The sequence below is a fragment of the Prunus avium genome, chromosome 1 (assembly GCF_965620075.1).
Source record: "Prunus avium chromosome 1, drPruAviu1.hap1.1, whole genome shotgun sequence".
NCBI lineage: Eukaryota > Viridiplantae > Streptophyta > Magnoliopsida > Rosales > Rosaceae > Prunus > Prunus avium.
This window is the reverse complement of record NC_142284.1, coordinates 43,349,289-43,363,461: the sequence shown is the minus strand read 5'-3', so window position 1 is coordinate 43,363,461 and position 14,173 is coordinate 43,349,289. Positions and strand designations below refer to the sequence as shown.

The following is a 14,173-nucleotide window of genomic DNA, read 5'->3' as shown; positions in this document are numbered from 1 at the left end:
CCGCACTTAGCATACTGCACGACATCATTGTCAAGTAACTTCGGAGGAATAAGTATGGAGAAGAAAAGTTTGTGTGCCAATGCTACACACTAATGCGATCGTGGGGCTACCATTTGTGAATGAAGCATCGTTGTCAACTAAAGACCTTTTCCTTTTCCCATTTGCTGCTTTAACAAGTTGTTTTTTCTCATTAATCTCCGCTCCCTTTCTCTCCAACAAACGGTACTCAAGGACTCAAAGTACCTCAAAAAGTAGGTAGGCTCCATCAGGACAACAGTAGCTGCTGCTAGATCATTTTCTACTTGCAAGATGGGATTGAACTTCTTACCTTACTGCTCTGTGTGAGATTCTTCTTCATGCTCTGTTTAAGCAACATAACGAAGCCATGGCTTGCAGTATTAATGGCCTAACAAGGAGCTCTCATGATTTGGAATCAAAATGAAGTCAAACACTTCATCACTTTCTCCTGGAATCAGTCTTGCCTCTGCTGAATCTTTATCCATGCCTCTGGTTTGTACACACACACACACACACACTCTCTCTCTCTCTCTCTCTCTCTCTCTCTCTCTCTCCTGCATTCATTTATATTCAGACCTTAAGTTATTGTTGGTTTTTTGCTCGCTCAAACCAGTTCCAGGAAGTTGTTCTCTCTGCTGATATAGGATGTACTGAATGCCAAGAGAGACTTGCAGACATGATGTCAAAATTGGGTGGTAAGATTCCTATGCAGCCTTCATTCAGATGCTTTGGATTATCATGGCAAATTAGAGACTGGACTTGTAAAATTTTCTTTTATTTCGTTGGTTTAAAAAGGGACCCTTTTGTCTTTGTTCTAAATATCAGTACAGTCTTGATCGATTGCCTGCCTCCTATACAAGATACTGCATGTATGAGTTTTTGCCTTGATGAACTAATAGCATTTGATTTACCGGTTAAAAAACAAATTAGAACATTTCTAGGGAGCATGGAACATCTCAGATTGAAATAATGCTGGCCTTTCTCGAGTAATTTACCAAAGAGTTCTGCCTCTGGTAAAAACATTTACTCTGTTTATGCAAAATGGAAATGCATGTGCTCTGTGGACCCGTGGTGGGTAATTTATCATCCCAGAGCTGTGAAAACTTTGGCTGCAGTAGCAAGTAGAAGGTAACTTCTTTAATGTTCTTGGCCAAGAAAGGGTCAAATACTATAAAGCTGCTCTATGCTATAGTATAAGTATGGTATGGTACATATTCCATGACAGTTGTACATGATTGTCTGCTAGTCAAGTTCTTGGCTTAGGCCTTGGAGCTTCCTCTTCCCTAATGGGACCACCTGCATGTGTTTTCATCTACTTTCTTTTATTAGCACTGTAAACATGTGATGTAAACATGTTATAACATGTTTACATGATTGAGCAGAGATAGAGTCTGTTGTGGTGAATGCGCTGGAGAAGAAGGTTACACTCATTTGCAGATATCCCAGAGTAGCCAAAGTACCGGCCGGTCGGCTAGTTGCTGCTGTTTACAGGAACCCTCTAAACAAATTTGCCTTGATTAAGCGGATATTTCGTTCTTCCTCAAGTTGATCAATTCCAAGCCAGATTGAGAAGTCCAATGTGCTACGGGAAATTCATATCAGAAGTCTTCCTAATTCCTTCAATTGGATTGGACATGAATATTAGTTTTTCGCTCTGATTATCGATGATTGGTACGTACTTAAGTTGGTGGTTTGGTTCCACTTTTTGTAAATGAATTTTTATAGAAACGTATAGTAAAATAAGTGGGACATATTGGTAGATTGATTGGGCAAATCCTTGACTTGTTGTTCTGTTACTGTGTTTGTTTGAAAAAGAGATGGTTGGAAAAACTGGATCCTGAGAGGGGCCTTCAATTTTCTTTAATAGAAACCTTTGAGTTCAAGAAAGAGATGCTTTCTAATGTTGCTATACAAAAGTGATGCTTAGCCTTGCCATTGTGACAGGAAACAGGCAAATATTTATAATGAAGTTAAGGATATATAATAAGCCGCACAGAAGAAACAAAAAGCCTCTTTTTCAACTTCAAGCATAGTCAGATTCCAAAACGAAAAGGAAGAATTTCCACGGGATGATTCAAAAGTAGAATATCAATTGGTTCACAATCTTTCATATTCCCAATATTCCACAGCTGCCTTTTCCATTTACCTTTCTCCAGTCATCAAAACAACCCAAAATTTCATCTCAGGTCCTGGCATTTCCAACTTCATGGCAGGAAAGGCAAGTTCTGTGGCATCTTTGTCTGTCTCTTCCTTGTCAAGCTTACATAATGTCTCAAAGGTTAAATTTTGTCTTTCCGGAAAAAGAAGAAGATTTCTGATGGGGCTATATATCTGTTTTTGGTTTTTTCTTGGGTACAATTGCAGTATTTTTGCATGGTGATGAGGCTCAATATTGACTGCAATGGATGTTGCAGGAAAGTAAGGAGAATACTTCTAAACATGAAAGGTAAGATATCCATAAACGTAGGCATCAAAGTCCATAAATTTAACTCTAAATATATATTCCAAAACTAACCATCCTCTTTCCGTTAATATGTTGAAGAAATAGAGACACATTTGATTGAGAAGCAGCAGTGCAGGGTAAGTGTGTGTGGGAGATTTGTAGCAGCAGATGTGGCAATAAAGATGAGAAAGAAGATGAACCGTCGAGTTGAAATTCTGGAAATTCAAGAGCTCGATGGCACCACTGAAGAAATGGAGCAAAGGGCTATGATTGCTACTTGTAAAACACACCAATTATATTGTTAGGGTAAATTTACTTTACCAGGTGATTTTTTTTTCCTTTTTAGTGTGAATACAAAATTTACCTAGCAGTTAGTAATACATGCCATTGTTCTTGAGAATTGAAATTGATAATAGAATGCAAATAAGTGAGACATATCCAGGAAATCATACTTTTCAATTCGATAATTTTTTTCTTTCATTCCCTAAGATATTTTCAGAATGGTTGATAATTTTTATTTTGGTTACCGAGAACAAAACTTATTGGACACATAATAAGAAGGATGCTACTTTATTCACACTTACCCGATGGTAGCCTTTTTTTTTTTTTTGGTTTTTTTTCCTTTGAAGCTGCTTCGTTTTATCCAACCTATAGGTTGCCCTTTCTGTGGAATTGGGCCCATTTGCTGCATGAAACCATACTTTGATACCAATTATTAAGAGTCCATGGGTAAAACTTGCTCTTAAAAACCGACTTGTAAATTGTAAGAAATCAGTGCCCAAGAGCTGTTAAGTCATTTAGAATATGTAATTTTTCCAATGTGGAAACTCGAGTCCTAACATTCCATCACGCTTTTGTTAAGTTCTTTGATAACAATTTTAATTTTTTATTTATACAAATGAGGCCAAAAAGACAGATATTTGAATATAAGAACACTCTAAATTTTTAACCAAAAAAAGGCACCCTAAATTCCAGAAATGGAAAGCAAAATATGTTAGTTTGGCACAGTAAGTGGATAAGAAAAAGAAAAGGTTTTTTCATAAATACACACATTTTAACATGATATACTCTTATAAAGCTTATTTAGAGAAAAAAATTCAAAATTAACTGCTATAAATTTTTGAATATTTCTTTCTAAATAGGCTCTGCACACAAATACATAGAGCCACCGTAAGCCTTTTTTTTAAAATTAAAAAAAAAAAAAAATCGTTTGGCACATGAGCCACCGTGACATTGGAGCCGAATAAGGATATACATATGTCACGCTGTCAATCTCAAACTCGAAGTATTTGATTTTCTTCAAAAAGTCATAAAACCAAAAACCATTCTCTCTCGCTCGCTCACGTAATTTAGACTCTCCTCGCAAAACCCAAAATCAGAAAACGACAAAAAACAAACCCCTAACCCTAGATTTCCCGGATGGCCAGCGACGCCCAAGACTCGCATCGGAAGCACCGCCGGGCCTCTTCCTCCGACGACGAGGCCGAGAAGTCGTCGAAGCGCCATAAGCACCGTCACCACCATCGCCACCACCGTCACCGTCATGGCAGCAAAAAGCGCGAAGACGAAATCAAGGCCGCCGTTGACGATATTGAAGCTCCTCTGGCGCCTGTTCTGTTATCTTCTTCAGGTGCGAATAGTTCTAGGCCAGATGAAGACGTGGAGGAAGGCGAAATTCTCGAGGAGGAGGGTGTCGGTGGTCACGACGACGGCGTCTTGAAGACGACAGCCGGCTCTGATGCCGAGTCTGGTGAAATTGAGGCTCTTGGAGTTCGCGATCAGTCTGATAATCGAAATCTGGTGTGTTCTGAATGCCCCGTATTATCTTCTGGTTTTTCATTAATTGGGCCTCTACTTGCTGTTTGGTCGCTAAAAAGAGTTTGGAATTTGGAAATTCGAATCTTTAATTGTTTCTGGCTAGTTTTCATGAACTCTTTAACTGATTGGTTTTCAAACTTATATAGTTTTTCTTTTTCGTTTCGTTTGTTTGAGATTCAAATCGCTGAAACTTTTGGAAATGTATTTAACTGTTGTTCAGTGGACAAACTATCTTTATCTTTCTATGCGTTTTGGACTGTGTGATGAAATTTGTTTGGTGAGAACTTGTTCAAGCTGAGTCAAAGCCATTGTTTCATACATATGTAAGAACCCGCTCTTGCACTAGCCGAACATGAATCAATTGCAAAAGAAGTTTCCCTAGGCGTTTCAATCAATGAAGGCTGATGGCTTACTTTTAATTTGTAAGAGTTGGTTACATTGCATATTAAGTAACTGTTATTTTTTTATTGTGTTTTGCCTGGATTAATGTTAAGTACTGCAATTTGTTCACTTACTTGATTTTCCTTGGTGTGCTTGGCAGGGAATTTTTGTCGATAACATTGATAATAATTCAAAAACCATGAGAGAGCACTGTAGTGACGATGATACTCGAATTCATGTTCATGGTAAGTCTCGGGATGAGACTGGGTTGCCTAGACATTCCAGTGTTGAGCCTCAAGATGATTTAGCTTCCAGATTAGGCATAGAGGATCATGCCAATGGCGATTCCCACCGGTTTCACAAAGAGGAGAAGAGGCGGCACAGGGAATCTAGGTTGCCTTCTAAAGAAAGTGATAAGCGAAAGCATTACTATGATGATGAAAAAGTGGATGATGATAGAAGCAAAGTAGCTAATCGAAAAAAGACATCCTCTGGAAGTAGTGGAGACAAGCACAAGACCTTGGTATGTTCATCATCTCATGATAGGTGCGGGGATGATTTACATGGTAGGAGCAGATCAAGGTCATATGATCATGTGAGGGAGAGATCATGCTCCCGCAGTAGAGTAGAAGAGGAGGCCCTTTCTAAAAGGAGACGTTATCATGAACGAGACACTGCAGTATCTGTAGAGAAAAGTAAGGCTACGTTCGACTCTGGTGATGAAGGAATGGTTCGGAGGCATGACAGTGATGATTTGGCTAGGGATGATGAACGAGAACAGAGTATTAGTTATAGTAGATACTCTGTGTCCGATCGTACCAGAGAGAGAGAGAGGAGTAGGGAGAGGGAGGTGGATAGGATTCAGAGAAGGGAGAAAGAACAAGAAAGGAGCAGAAATAGGGTTCGGAGAAGGGATGGAGAAAGAGAAAGGAGTAGTGACAGGGATTTGGTCAGGGACAGTAGAAGGGGAATTGGACGAGACGATAGCAGGGAAAGGAGAAGGGAAGAGCGACATAGGAGCAGAGACACGGAGAACAGGGACAGAAAAAGGGAGGAAGAAAACGATAGGAGCAGGGACCGGGTCAAGGCTGATAGGGACAGAGATATGGAGAGGGATCGAGATAGGGACAGAGTTACAGACCGGAAATGGGAGAGGCGAGATGATAGAGACAGGGGTAAGGGCCGAGATATGGAGAGGGAGAAATATGAAAATCTTGAAGACAGCTATGGAAATCGAGATAGGAATAAACATTCTGGTCGATCAAGGCATGATGAAGAAAAATACAACCAGGACAGAAGAAGAAAAACTGATCCAGCAAAGTTTCAGAGTTCAAACAATTATGCTGGGGAAGGGGTTGAAGACAGACCAAAAAGGTATTTGCTTGGTTTAACAGTTGCTCCCTTCTCTCTTGTTTGTTTACCTCTTGATGCTTATATTCCAGTTCTTTTTTGTAGAGGTGAAGATGAACAAGAAGACAATGAAGAGAGGGCCACTTTACAATTTGCTGAGCAGGAAGAGGAAGATCTGAACAGGATCAAGGAGGAGAGTCGAAGAAGAAGGCAAGCAATCTTAGAGAAATACAGAAATCAGCAGTCACAGCAAACAAATGAGTTACAAAAAACTGAGTCACAGTTACAACAACGAATTGAGCCTCAGGCTCTTTTGGAGGGTGTGGAGAAAGGTACTTCTAAATTTGTTTTTAAAGTCATTGATGTTTACCTAAGCTCGCCTTTCCTTTTAAGCGCATCTGCCCGCGATTTGTTGCTATTTTTATGTTTTTTACTACTGTTTATGCTATTCTGGGTACTTCAGGGTTATGTCCTTACAATATTATTTATTTATTATAATAATAATATAAACTAATATGTTAACCAGACAAAGATCCTCAAGTTCATGCAACCGAATCAGCTGGTGTTGCCAAATCTGGTGCAGAAACTGATGATGGCAGGAGTGATGAAGATGTGTCTCTTGCTGTATTTTCCATTTCACCTCAGCAGAATGGTGATGCTGCTTCTAGGATGACGTCTGGTGCCACTGGGCTTGGAGAGGGTACTCCAAAGGTGAGTCTAGCCTTTCCAAAATTCAGAGTACCCACAGTTTGCAAAGTCTTGTTTATTTGATGAAAACTTAGATTTGTTTGTTGTTGGGACCGTAATTTTTGGTATTTTTATGTCCCAACTTGGCTTGAAGCGCATAGGATTTAACTGAGATTTGTGAATTTGTGAATTTTTAATTTATTTTCAACTTATGCAGAGTGAAAGATCTGATGGCATTTTCTGTGATGATATCTTTGGTGAGACCCCAGTTGGAGTTAGAAAATTGGTAAGTTCATATGTAAGTTACCCATGCAGTGCACCTTTCATTCTTACAATTATGGTGTGCATATATGACATTTTAGATATTGATAGAGTTCGTGAAATAATGTTTATACATCCTGAGTAACTTGCATTTAGTTTGGCTGGTATTGTCTTGCATGGGCAACAATGGGAAATCATTGACCTTGGTTCATGTTGTATGTTACTTTGCATGTCAGTTTACATATGTATCACTTTTCATTGGTTTTTGTAATTTTTGTTGTGGATTTGTGTGCAAGAATTGCAGTTTGTTTAATGCCTGTCTTCCAGAAATTTCTGTCCTCTCAGCAGAGTTTCACATGGGCAGTATCTGCAGGATGCAACATGAATGATTCTGTGTAGTCGTTTTTCTTGTTATTTATATTTTTATCATCACATACTCAATAACATAAAAGTTTTGATAGTTTGTGTTTAGAACACTAAGAGTGATGATTAGTCATGTAGCGTGCAGCTAGACTTAGGTCTTGTGTTTCTTTTTCCTCTGCAGGGCAAAGGGGATGGTGTTCGAATTGAAAGGAGTGGTCTTCATGACAACTGGGATGATGCAGAAGGGTACTACAGTAAGTGTATGACCAATCTTTCACATTTTTTTAGGCTTGTAATGGTCCCTTTCAGGTAACAGTTGCAGTTCCCTTCCTCCCCTCCCTCTTCCTGCAGGGTTTAAAAAATCCTGCATCTCCATATAGCCCAACTCATGCTCTCTCTTATTGGTGGAATTAATTTCTGCCAGATTGTCCCCTCTTTGTATATCTTGGTTGTAATTAGAATTTTCATACAAAATAAAATAATTCATTTTCTTAATTACCTAGGTTGATATCCTAATATAATTTTTTTATTTTTCTACTGTGTATTCATTTCTTTTTCTCATTTAGTATGTTGTTGTTTTGAAGGCTACCGGTTTGGGGAACTACTTGATGCCCGATATGAAATTGCTGCTGCTCACGGAAAGGGTGTCTTTTCAACCGTAGTTCGTGCAAAGAACCTTAAAGTTGGTAATGGTGAACCCGATGAAGTGGCAATTAAGATTATACGTAGCAATGACACTATGTAAGTGATTATGATACCAGTTACGTTGGTGCTGGTTTTGGTTATATCTGATTGTATATGCATTATTTGGCCTTTTTTCTTGAACTTATTGCTGCTTTTATGTAGGTACAAGGCTGGTATGACGGAGTTGGCCATATTGAAGAAATTAGTAGGTCAAGATCCAGAAAATAAGCGCCACTGTGTTCGTTTTCTATCAAATTTCAAGTATCGAAATCATCTTTGTTTAGTTTTTGAATCTCTTCATATGAATCTCCGTGAGGTCTTAAAGAAGTTCGGGCGCAATATTGGTCTTAAGCTAACTGCTGTGAGAGCATATGCCAAGCAACTTTTTATTGCACTGAAGCATCTAAAAAACTGTGGTGTTCTTCATTGTGATATAAAGCCAGATAACATGCTGGTAGGTTGTTGCTACTTTTTCATGATTGGATTTATTCCGAGTCATTTATGTTACTCATAATATATCTATGTTCCAGGTAAATGAGGCTAAAAATGTGCTGAAGCTTTGTGATTTCGGTAATGCCATGTTTGCTGGAAAGAACGAAGTTACACCATACTTAGTCAGCCGCTTTTATCGTGCACCTGAAATAAGTAAATTTTCTTCTCTTTTCGTTGAGCTATCATTCAGTTTAAAAAAAATATATCCTTCTTGGTTAGCATGTTCCACCTGAAATTTTGATCTGGTCTTTGATATGTCTTGGTTGCAGTTCTTGGCTTGTCTTATGATCATCCATTGGATATCTGGTCAGTTGGTTGCTGTTTGTACGAACTCTCTACCGGAAAAGTTCTTTTTCCTGGTGCTACAAACAATGATATGCTACGTCTTCACATGGAATTGAAAGGTCCATTCCCAAAGAAGATGCTTCGGAAGGCATGTATTTGGTTTGATATTCATCAACAATTTTTTTTGGAAGTAAAAACATATCAGTGCAAAGCAAGGAACATAAATTCTTGTTATTGGTTCTTCTGTATGTTTTATATGCTAATATTACATTACTGTTTTAATTGTTCTCCATCTAAAAACTATTCTTTTTGTTAATGTCCTTTTTGTCTTTTGTTTTCTACTTACAGGGAGCATTTACCCATCAACATTTTGATCAGGATCTGAACTTCCATGCCACAGAAGATGATCCTGTTACAAAGAAGGTATGCATCTGTTCTCCGGCTTGTTTTTATGTATGTCCAGCATGACATCTTGAGTTGTCAAGTATTAGAGTAATCTGGTTTCCTATCAAGTTTATGAGTTTTAATTTCTGCTTATGCAGACTATCAAACGGGTGATTCTCAATATAAAGCCAAAAGATATTGGATCGATTATTACAGGTTCTTCTGGTGAGGATCCAAAGATGTTAGCTGATTTTAAAGATCTTTTAGATAAAATGTTTGTGTTGGATCCAGACAAGAGGTTGACAGTATCACAAGCTTTGAGCCATCCATTCATCACTGGCAAGTGAACCCTGTTGCTGATTTTCTGACTCCAGAATTCCTGTTCCGCTAGATATTTGTACATTTTGACCTAATTCATACAGTTTCTAATCTTTGGGCATTATCTCTCTTCTCTGTGATGGCCTGAGAGCTTTGACACAGTTTTGGCATGGTTGAAGTCAAAAGGGGTGATGTTTGGTCAGGAGTACTCATTACTGGCGGGTTCTTTCAGTGGAGTGTACTGTTTCTATTGTAAGACAACTAGCCAAAGGCGTCTTTTCCCCCTGTAATCATTCATGATTGGCCAATGTGAAAATTATTTACATCTATTATAATTTTCCATCATGATTATATGTGTACTTGGAACATGGTTTCTGCAATTCAATCTGTTGAACAACAGAGGATATATTTATCTTCATGGGTTGTTTACAAAACATAGTTGAGCCTTTGCCAAAGTTTTGGGTTATTTTTTACCTGTTTTACTTTGCTTCCTTACTATGTACTTTTTGTATATTTTTTTTTTCGTTGTTGCTTGTATTGAAGTTCCATTGTTAAAAAATAATTGTGGTATTTAGGACTTATGTTATGATTGGTCGAAGGTTTGTTTAACATCCTTCCCTTTCATGTTCTTTTTGTCAGTTGTATCTTTATTGCCACTTTATTTTAAGTACTTTGGTTCTGGAGATTCTAATTTAACTTTTCATTCAGGATATGTGCCATTGCTTTGAGGCAACACTCCAGTGCTTAGATGCTTAAAAGGAACCCAGGAGAAGGTACCTTGGTTTGTTTATTGGGAGAATTTTGTGAGGGACTTGAAAGTAGATGTCACTGTGTTGCATGATTTGTCTTTATGTTGTTCCTGCATAAAAGCTTCGTTGTAAACTTGGAAATTTATTCGAACTGAATCTAACAGTGTCACTGCCGTAGATTTGATAACTTTTTATAAGTCTTTTTTTTTTTTTTTTTTTTTTTTCTTCTTCTTTTTGGTGTTTTCTATTTGGTTTGCTTGTGAGATTGTGAGAGTTGTTAATTTGTTTATTTACTATAGTATTAGTTATCTGGTTTCAGACCAAAAAAAAAAGGTAGTATTAGTTATCCGGAAAGTGTAGGTGCATGTACATGCATTCTGAAATATGCTGTGCTGTGGGTCAATTGATGACTTGTACCCCACCATGTTTGTTTTCTTAGATGTCAAACTAAATCCATGTAATTGTATTCTGGCATGTATGTTTTGTCGGTCTTTGTCTGTGCTTGAGGGTTTTCTATGCTACTTCTTTTTGTTTGTCTTACATTCAAAATATGCATATCCTAATGAGATTGCATTGCATCTGATCCATGGTCATTCTGGAGGCTCTTGCACAGGAGGCATGTGGCTGCTGCCGGATCTAAAAGATAAGAGTAAGTAATTTAATCTATGAATTTAGTTTCGTCCTTGTGGGCTGTGTATTTGATTAAGATCTGTAGTTTTAATCTTGATTTTTATGTTTTAGGGTATGGCCCCCATGCTCCTGCACTACTTGTAAGTATATTCAAAGCATAAATTTGTCTATTTGGGTACTTTTTGTGTTCATTGTGTCTAGTGTAATTTTTCACTTCGTATTCTTTGATTGGCTATTTACTTATTGATTTTTGCTAAATCCATAGATTGCATTCTAATTTGTGTAACAAAATTCTTTAGACTTGTGTCTGGTGCCTGTAATGCTGAGATATTCTGATATGATCAATCCATTGAGAGGTTGTATACCCTTATGGCAGTGGGAGCAACCTTTTTGGGCTGTGTCTGTTTCAATGAATGGGAATATAAAATACACAATAATTTAAAGTAAATAGGGGCCTAATATAAACATAATTTAATTTGTATAAATAAACTAAAATATAGTTAAAGAAAGTAATTTCCTTTGAAACTAATGTAGTTTGTGGATGTGCGCGTAACCTTTTTATTTCATGAAATTGTTGTCCAGCACTTTCGAACAGCTGTCTTCAGGTTCCTTCGATAGGCTATTTTTGTGTTGCATCTGTTGGCTTAAAAAATATCTGGATACTTTCTTTTGGAAAGTGTTACTTGTGCAGGTGTGTTTTTATTTTCTTGACTTCTCCAATACATTGGTTTTTCTTACCACCCAATCATCTGTCTCAAGTTCTCAACCTTCTTATCTTCAGTATGTGGGAATGTTTTTTTTGTTTATTTATAAAGAATAGCTGCTCTATTCAAATTTCTAATTTCTCTGTTCGCTTATTTGGTATTCTTTTATCACAAAGGATGTCATTGGCTTGTGTTTCGTTTGTCTATTTGGTTATGATTCATCCTTTTATTTCTGCCATTTTTCATCATTGAATTTAAAAGAACTTGAAAAAGTCAAAGACTAGTTTTGTTTTTAATCAAAATCAAGAGACTAAGATGATGTGAACCCTTGAAACCATAAGAAACTTGCATATGACCTACAGCCGTTCAAAATAACTCAAGAAAATAACATAAAAAGACAAAATCCCAACTAATAGGCTGCTAGAGTTCTGGAACAGTACCCCAAAAATCCATAAAATTGTCATCTGCTATACTGTTGGGGGGCATGCTTCTTGGTTTGTCATTTTGCCCCATGGAATATGTACATATGATATCTGTTAGGCAGGTGTTTCTGCACCCAACAACATTCAAGGATCCATAAAATTTGATTTATTTAGCAATTGGCACATATGTTCCAGAGTGGAAAATGTTAGGGTAGGACGCCTGACAACTGATTGAAATTCAGTGGTAGGATCCCCAGGGGGTGGGGGGAACAGTATTTGGCTTGGATTGCTTTTGTCTGGAGAGCAGTGGCATACTCGCCCAATGGGTCTTTTGCCAAATTCATAGAAAATGAGGCGTGTTTTAATCAATTGCAGGCTCTGTTTCTTTTTGGTGATGGGCTTCTTGGATTTTAAAAAAAGCTACTGCTGTGTGTGTCCATTTCGGACCCAAATATTGTAACTTGTTATATGCCGTGCCCATTGTTTTCAATTATTACTTTTCAGTAGGAGCTTTTGGAGTCATTGATAAACCCGATTGTTATATCAGAAACGGGTGTTTAGCTTATGGTGTAATAATTTGGATTGGTATAGATAGTAATTTTGTTCTTGAAAATCATAAACGTCTGCTGGTCTAATAAATAACAGATGTATTCTTGTTCTTGTTCCATTTGTAACCTCAGATCAATTCTTTCCATTATATATAATGGTAGAAAAGGAAAGGAAAATGCCCTTGTTCTAATATGATTTTCTTTTGATATCTTGCCCTTGTACAATAATAACTATCCACAACCTGTATCTTGGATGAACTTTCATCTTCAGTATCCAATGTCAATTAAACTACCATGAGTGTCAAGTTCCACCGTCTCTACACCATTATACCATTATATTTTAGAGGGTTCTGCCTTTTTTCCTTGCTTGATCAACAAGGAGACTTCTGAAGAGACTTGTTGTGGAAAATAACAATTTTGTATTAACGCGTATGATTCCACAAGTCTAATGTAAAGTAACCAAGCGGGTTTACACGAAAGTTAACAAACTCTGCTGTGAAAAAGATATATATATATATATATATATATATATATATATATATATAGGGCTTGTGAGTACTTTATATTGCGTGATCTGTGCTGCAAAGACAACTGTATATCATTATGCAGCCTAATTGTTACTTTTTATTATAGGCTTAATATCGCAAAACATCCCTAAGGTTTACGAAACTATCAGATTGGGTCCTTAATGTTTTTTTTTGTGTCATTCGTGGTCCTTAAGGTTAATATGTGTGAATACAAATGGTCCATATCGTTAGGTTCTATAAAAAAACTCCGTTTGTTTACTGACGTGGCATTTATATATATATATATATATATCACAAAACATCCCTGAGGTTTACACACCTATCGCAAATGGTCCCTATGAATTTTTTCTATTTTTTCATTTAAAATTCATAAAATTTAAAAATGAAAAACGAAGAGTTTATGGTTCATAAATGGTCCTCAAGGTTAAAATCCTTCTATAAATGGTTTTTTTCATTTTTAAATTTTATGAATTTTAAATTATTTTTAAAAAACTTCATTAGTTTGTTAATGTGACATATATGTGGAGTCCACATCTTCAAAAATATAGTGTCATGTGTATTTAAAATACAAAATTTTATGAATTTTAAATAAAAAAATAAAAAAAAATTGTAGAGACCATTTGTGATAGGTGCGTGAATCTCAGGGATGTTTTGTAATATATACATGTCATGTTAGCAAACTAACGGAATTTTTGACGAAACATAATAGCAGAGACCATTTGTGATCACATATACTAACCTTAAAGACCATGAATTGCACAAAGAAAATATTAAGGATGCAATCTGATAATTTCGTAAATCTTAGTCACATTTTATGATATTAAGCCTTTATTATATTCAATCAAATCTAGTGTAATGATATGAATTGTGTTTAAAATTGTCGTGAGGGAATTGTAATTTTATATGCAGCTCTTGTCGCGTCGCGTGATTCATATAACAAAAGAGAAGAAAATGGTAGAATAGAGCCGCCTGCCATTTTTAATAATATAATGATTCGATGGTAACATGCTACCAAAAGCCCTTTACGCCAGTGGTGTTAAATTGTCAATTACGTGGGCCACGGGCTTTGATAAGTTTACTCTTCTAGACTAGTTGGCAGGTTCTGTGGT

At 36.9% G+C, this 14,173-nt stretch overlaps 3 protein-coding genes across 10 annotated transcripts; all 3 read left to right on the top strand.

Moving 5' to 3' along the window:
- Window positions 1-116: 116 nt before the first annotated feature.
- On the top strand, window positions 117-1,905 carry LOC110757118 (uncharacterized). Its single transcript, XM_021958666.2, has 3 exons — window positions 117-510; window positions 632-713; window positions 1,401-1,905. The coding sequence occupies exons 1-3, from the start codon at window positions 439-441 to the stop codon at window positions 1,565-1,567; spliced, it is 321 nt and encodes a 106-aa protein (XP_021814358.1). The 5' UTR covers window positions 117-438; the 3' UTR covers window positions 1,568-1,905.
- On the top strand, window positions 1,600-2,930 carry LOC148297869 (Copper transport protein family). Of its 2 annotated transcripts, none has more exons than XM_088246420.1 (3): window positions 1,600-1,689; window positions 2,383-2,464; window positions 2,561-2,930. In XM_088246420.1, the coding sequence occupies exons 2-3, from the start codon at window positions 2,392-2,394 to the stop codon at window positions 2,764-2,766; spliced, it is 279 nt and encodes a 92-aa protein (XP_088102546.1). In that variant the 5' UTR covers window positions 1,600-1,689; window positions 2,383-2,391; the 3' UTR covers window positions 2,767-2,930. The 2 variants fall into 2 exon arrangements, with proteins under 2 accessions (XP_088102546.1, XP_088102545.1); XM_088246419.1 differs by lacking the exon at window positions 1,600-1,689 and adding an exon at window positions 2,105-2,236 and having other exon boundaries at window positions 2,561-2,929.
- Window positions 2,931-3,746: 816 nt separating this feature from the next.
- On the top strand, window positions 3,747-12,738 carry LOC110757190 (Protein kinase superfamily protein). Of its 7 annotated transcripts, none has more exons than XR_015837152.1 (16): window positions 3,747-4,261; window positions 4,821-6,034; window positions 6,116-6,342; window positions 6,537-6,721; window positions 6,915-6,983; window positions 7,503-7,575; window positions 7,906-8,062; window positions 8,168-8,459; window positions 8,536-8,650; window positions 8,767-8,930; window positions 9,131-9,205; window positions 9,325-9,736; window positions 10,193-10,257; window positions 10,835-10,882; window positions 10,975-11,003; window positions 12,365-12,738. XR_015837152.1 is itself a non-coding variant. In XM_088256046.1 (12 exons), the coding sequence occupies exons 1-12, from the start codon at window positions 3,881-3,883 to the stop codon at window positions 9,511-9,513; spliced, it is 3,141 nt and encodes a 1,046-aa protein (XP_088112172.1). In that variant the 5' UTR covers window positions 3,747-3,880; the 3' UTR covers window positions 9,514-9,918. The 7 variants fall into 7 exon arrangements, 1 of the variants encoding a protein (XP_088112172.1); XR_015837150.1 differs by having other exon boundaries at window positions 12,232-12,738; XR_015837149.1 differs by having other exon boundaries at window positions 11,446-12,738.
- The last annotated feature ends 1,435 nt before the right edge of the window (window positions 12,739-14,173 follow it).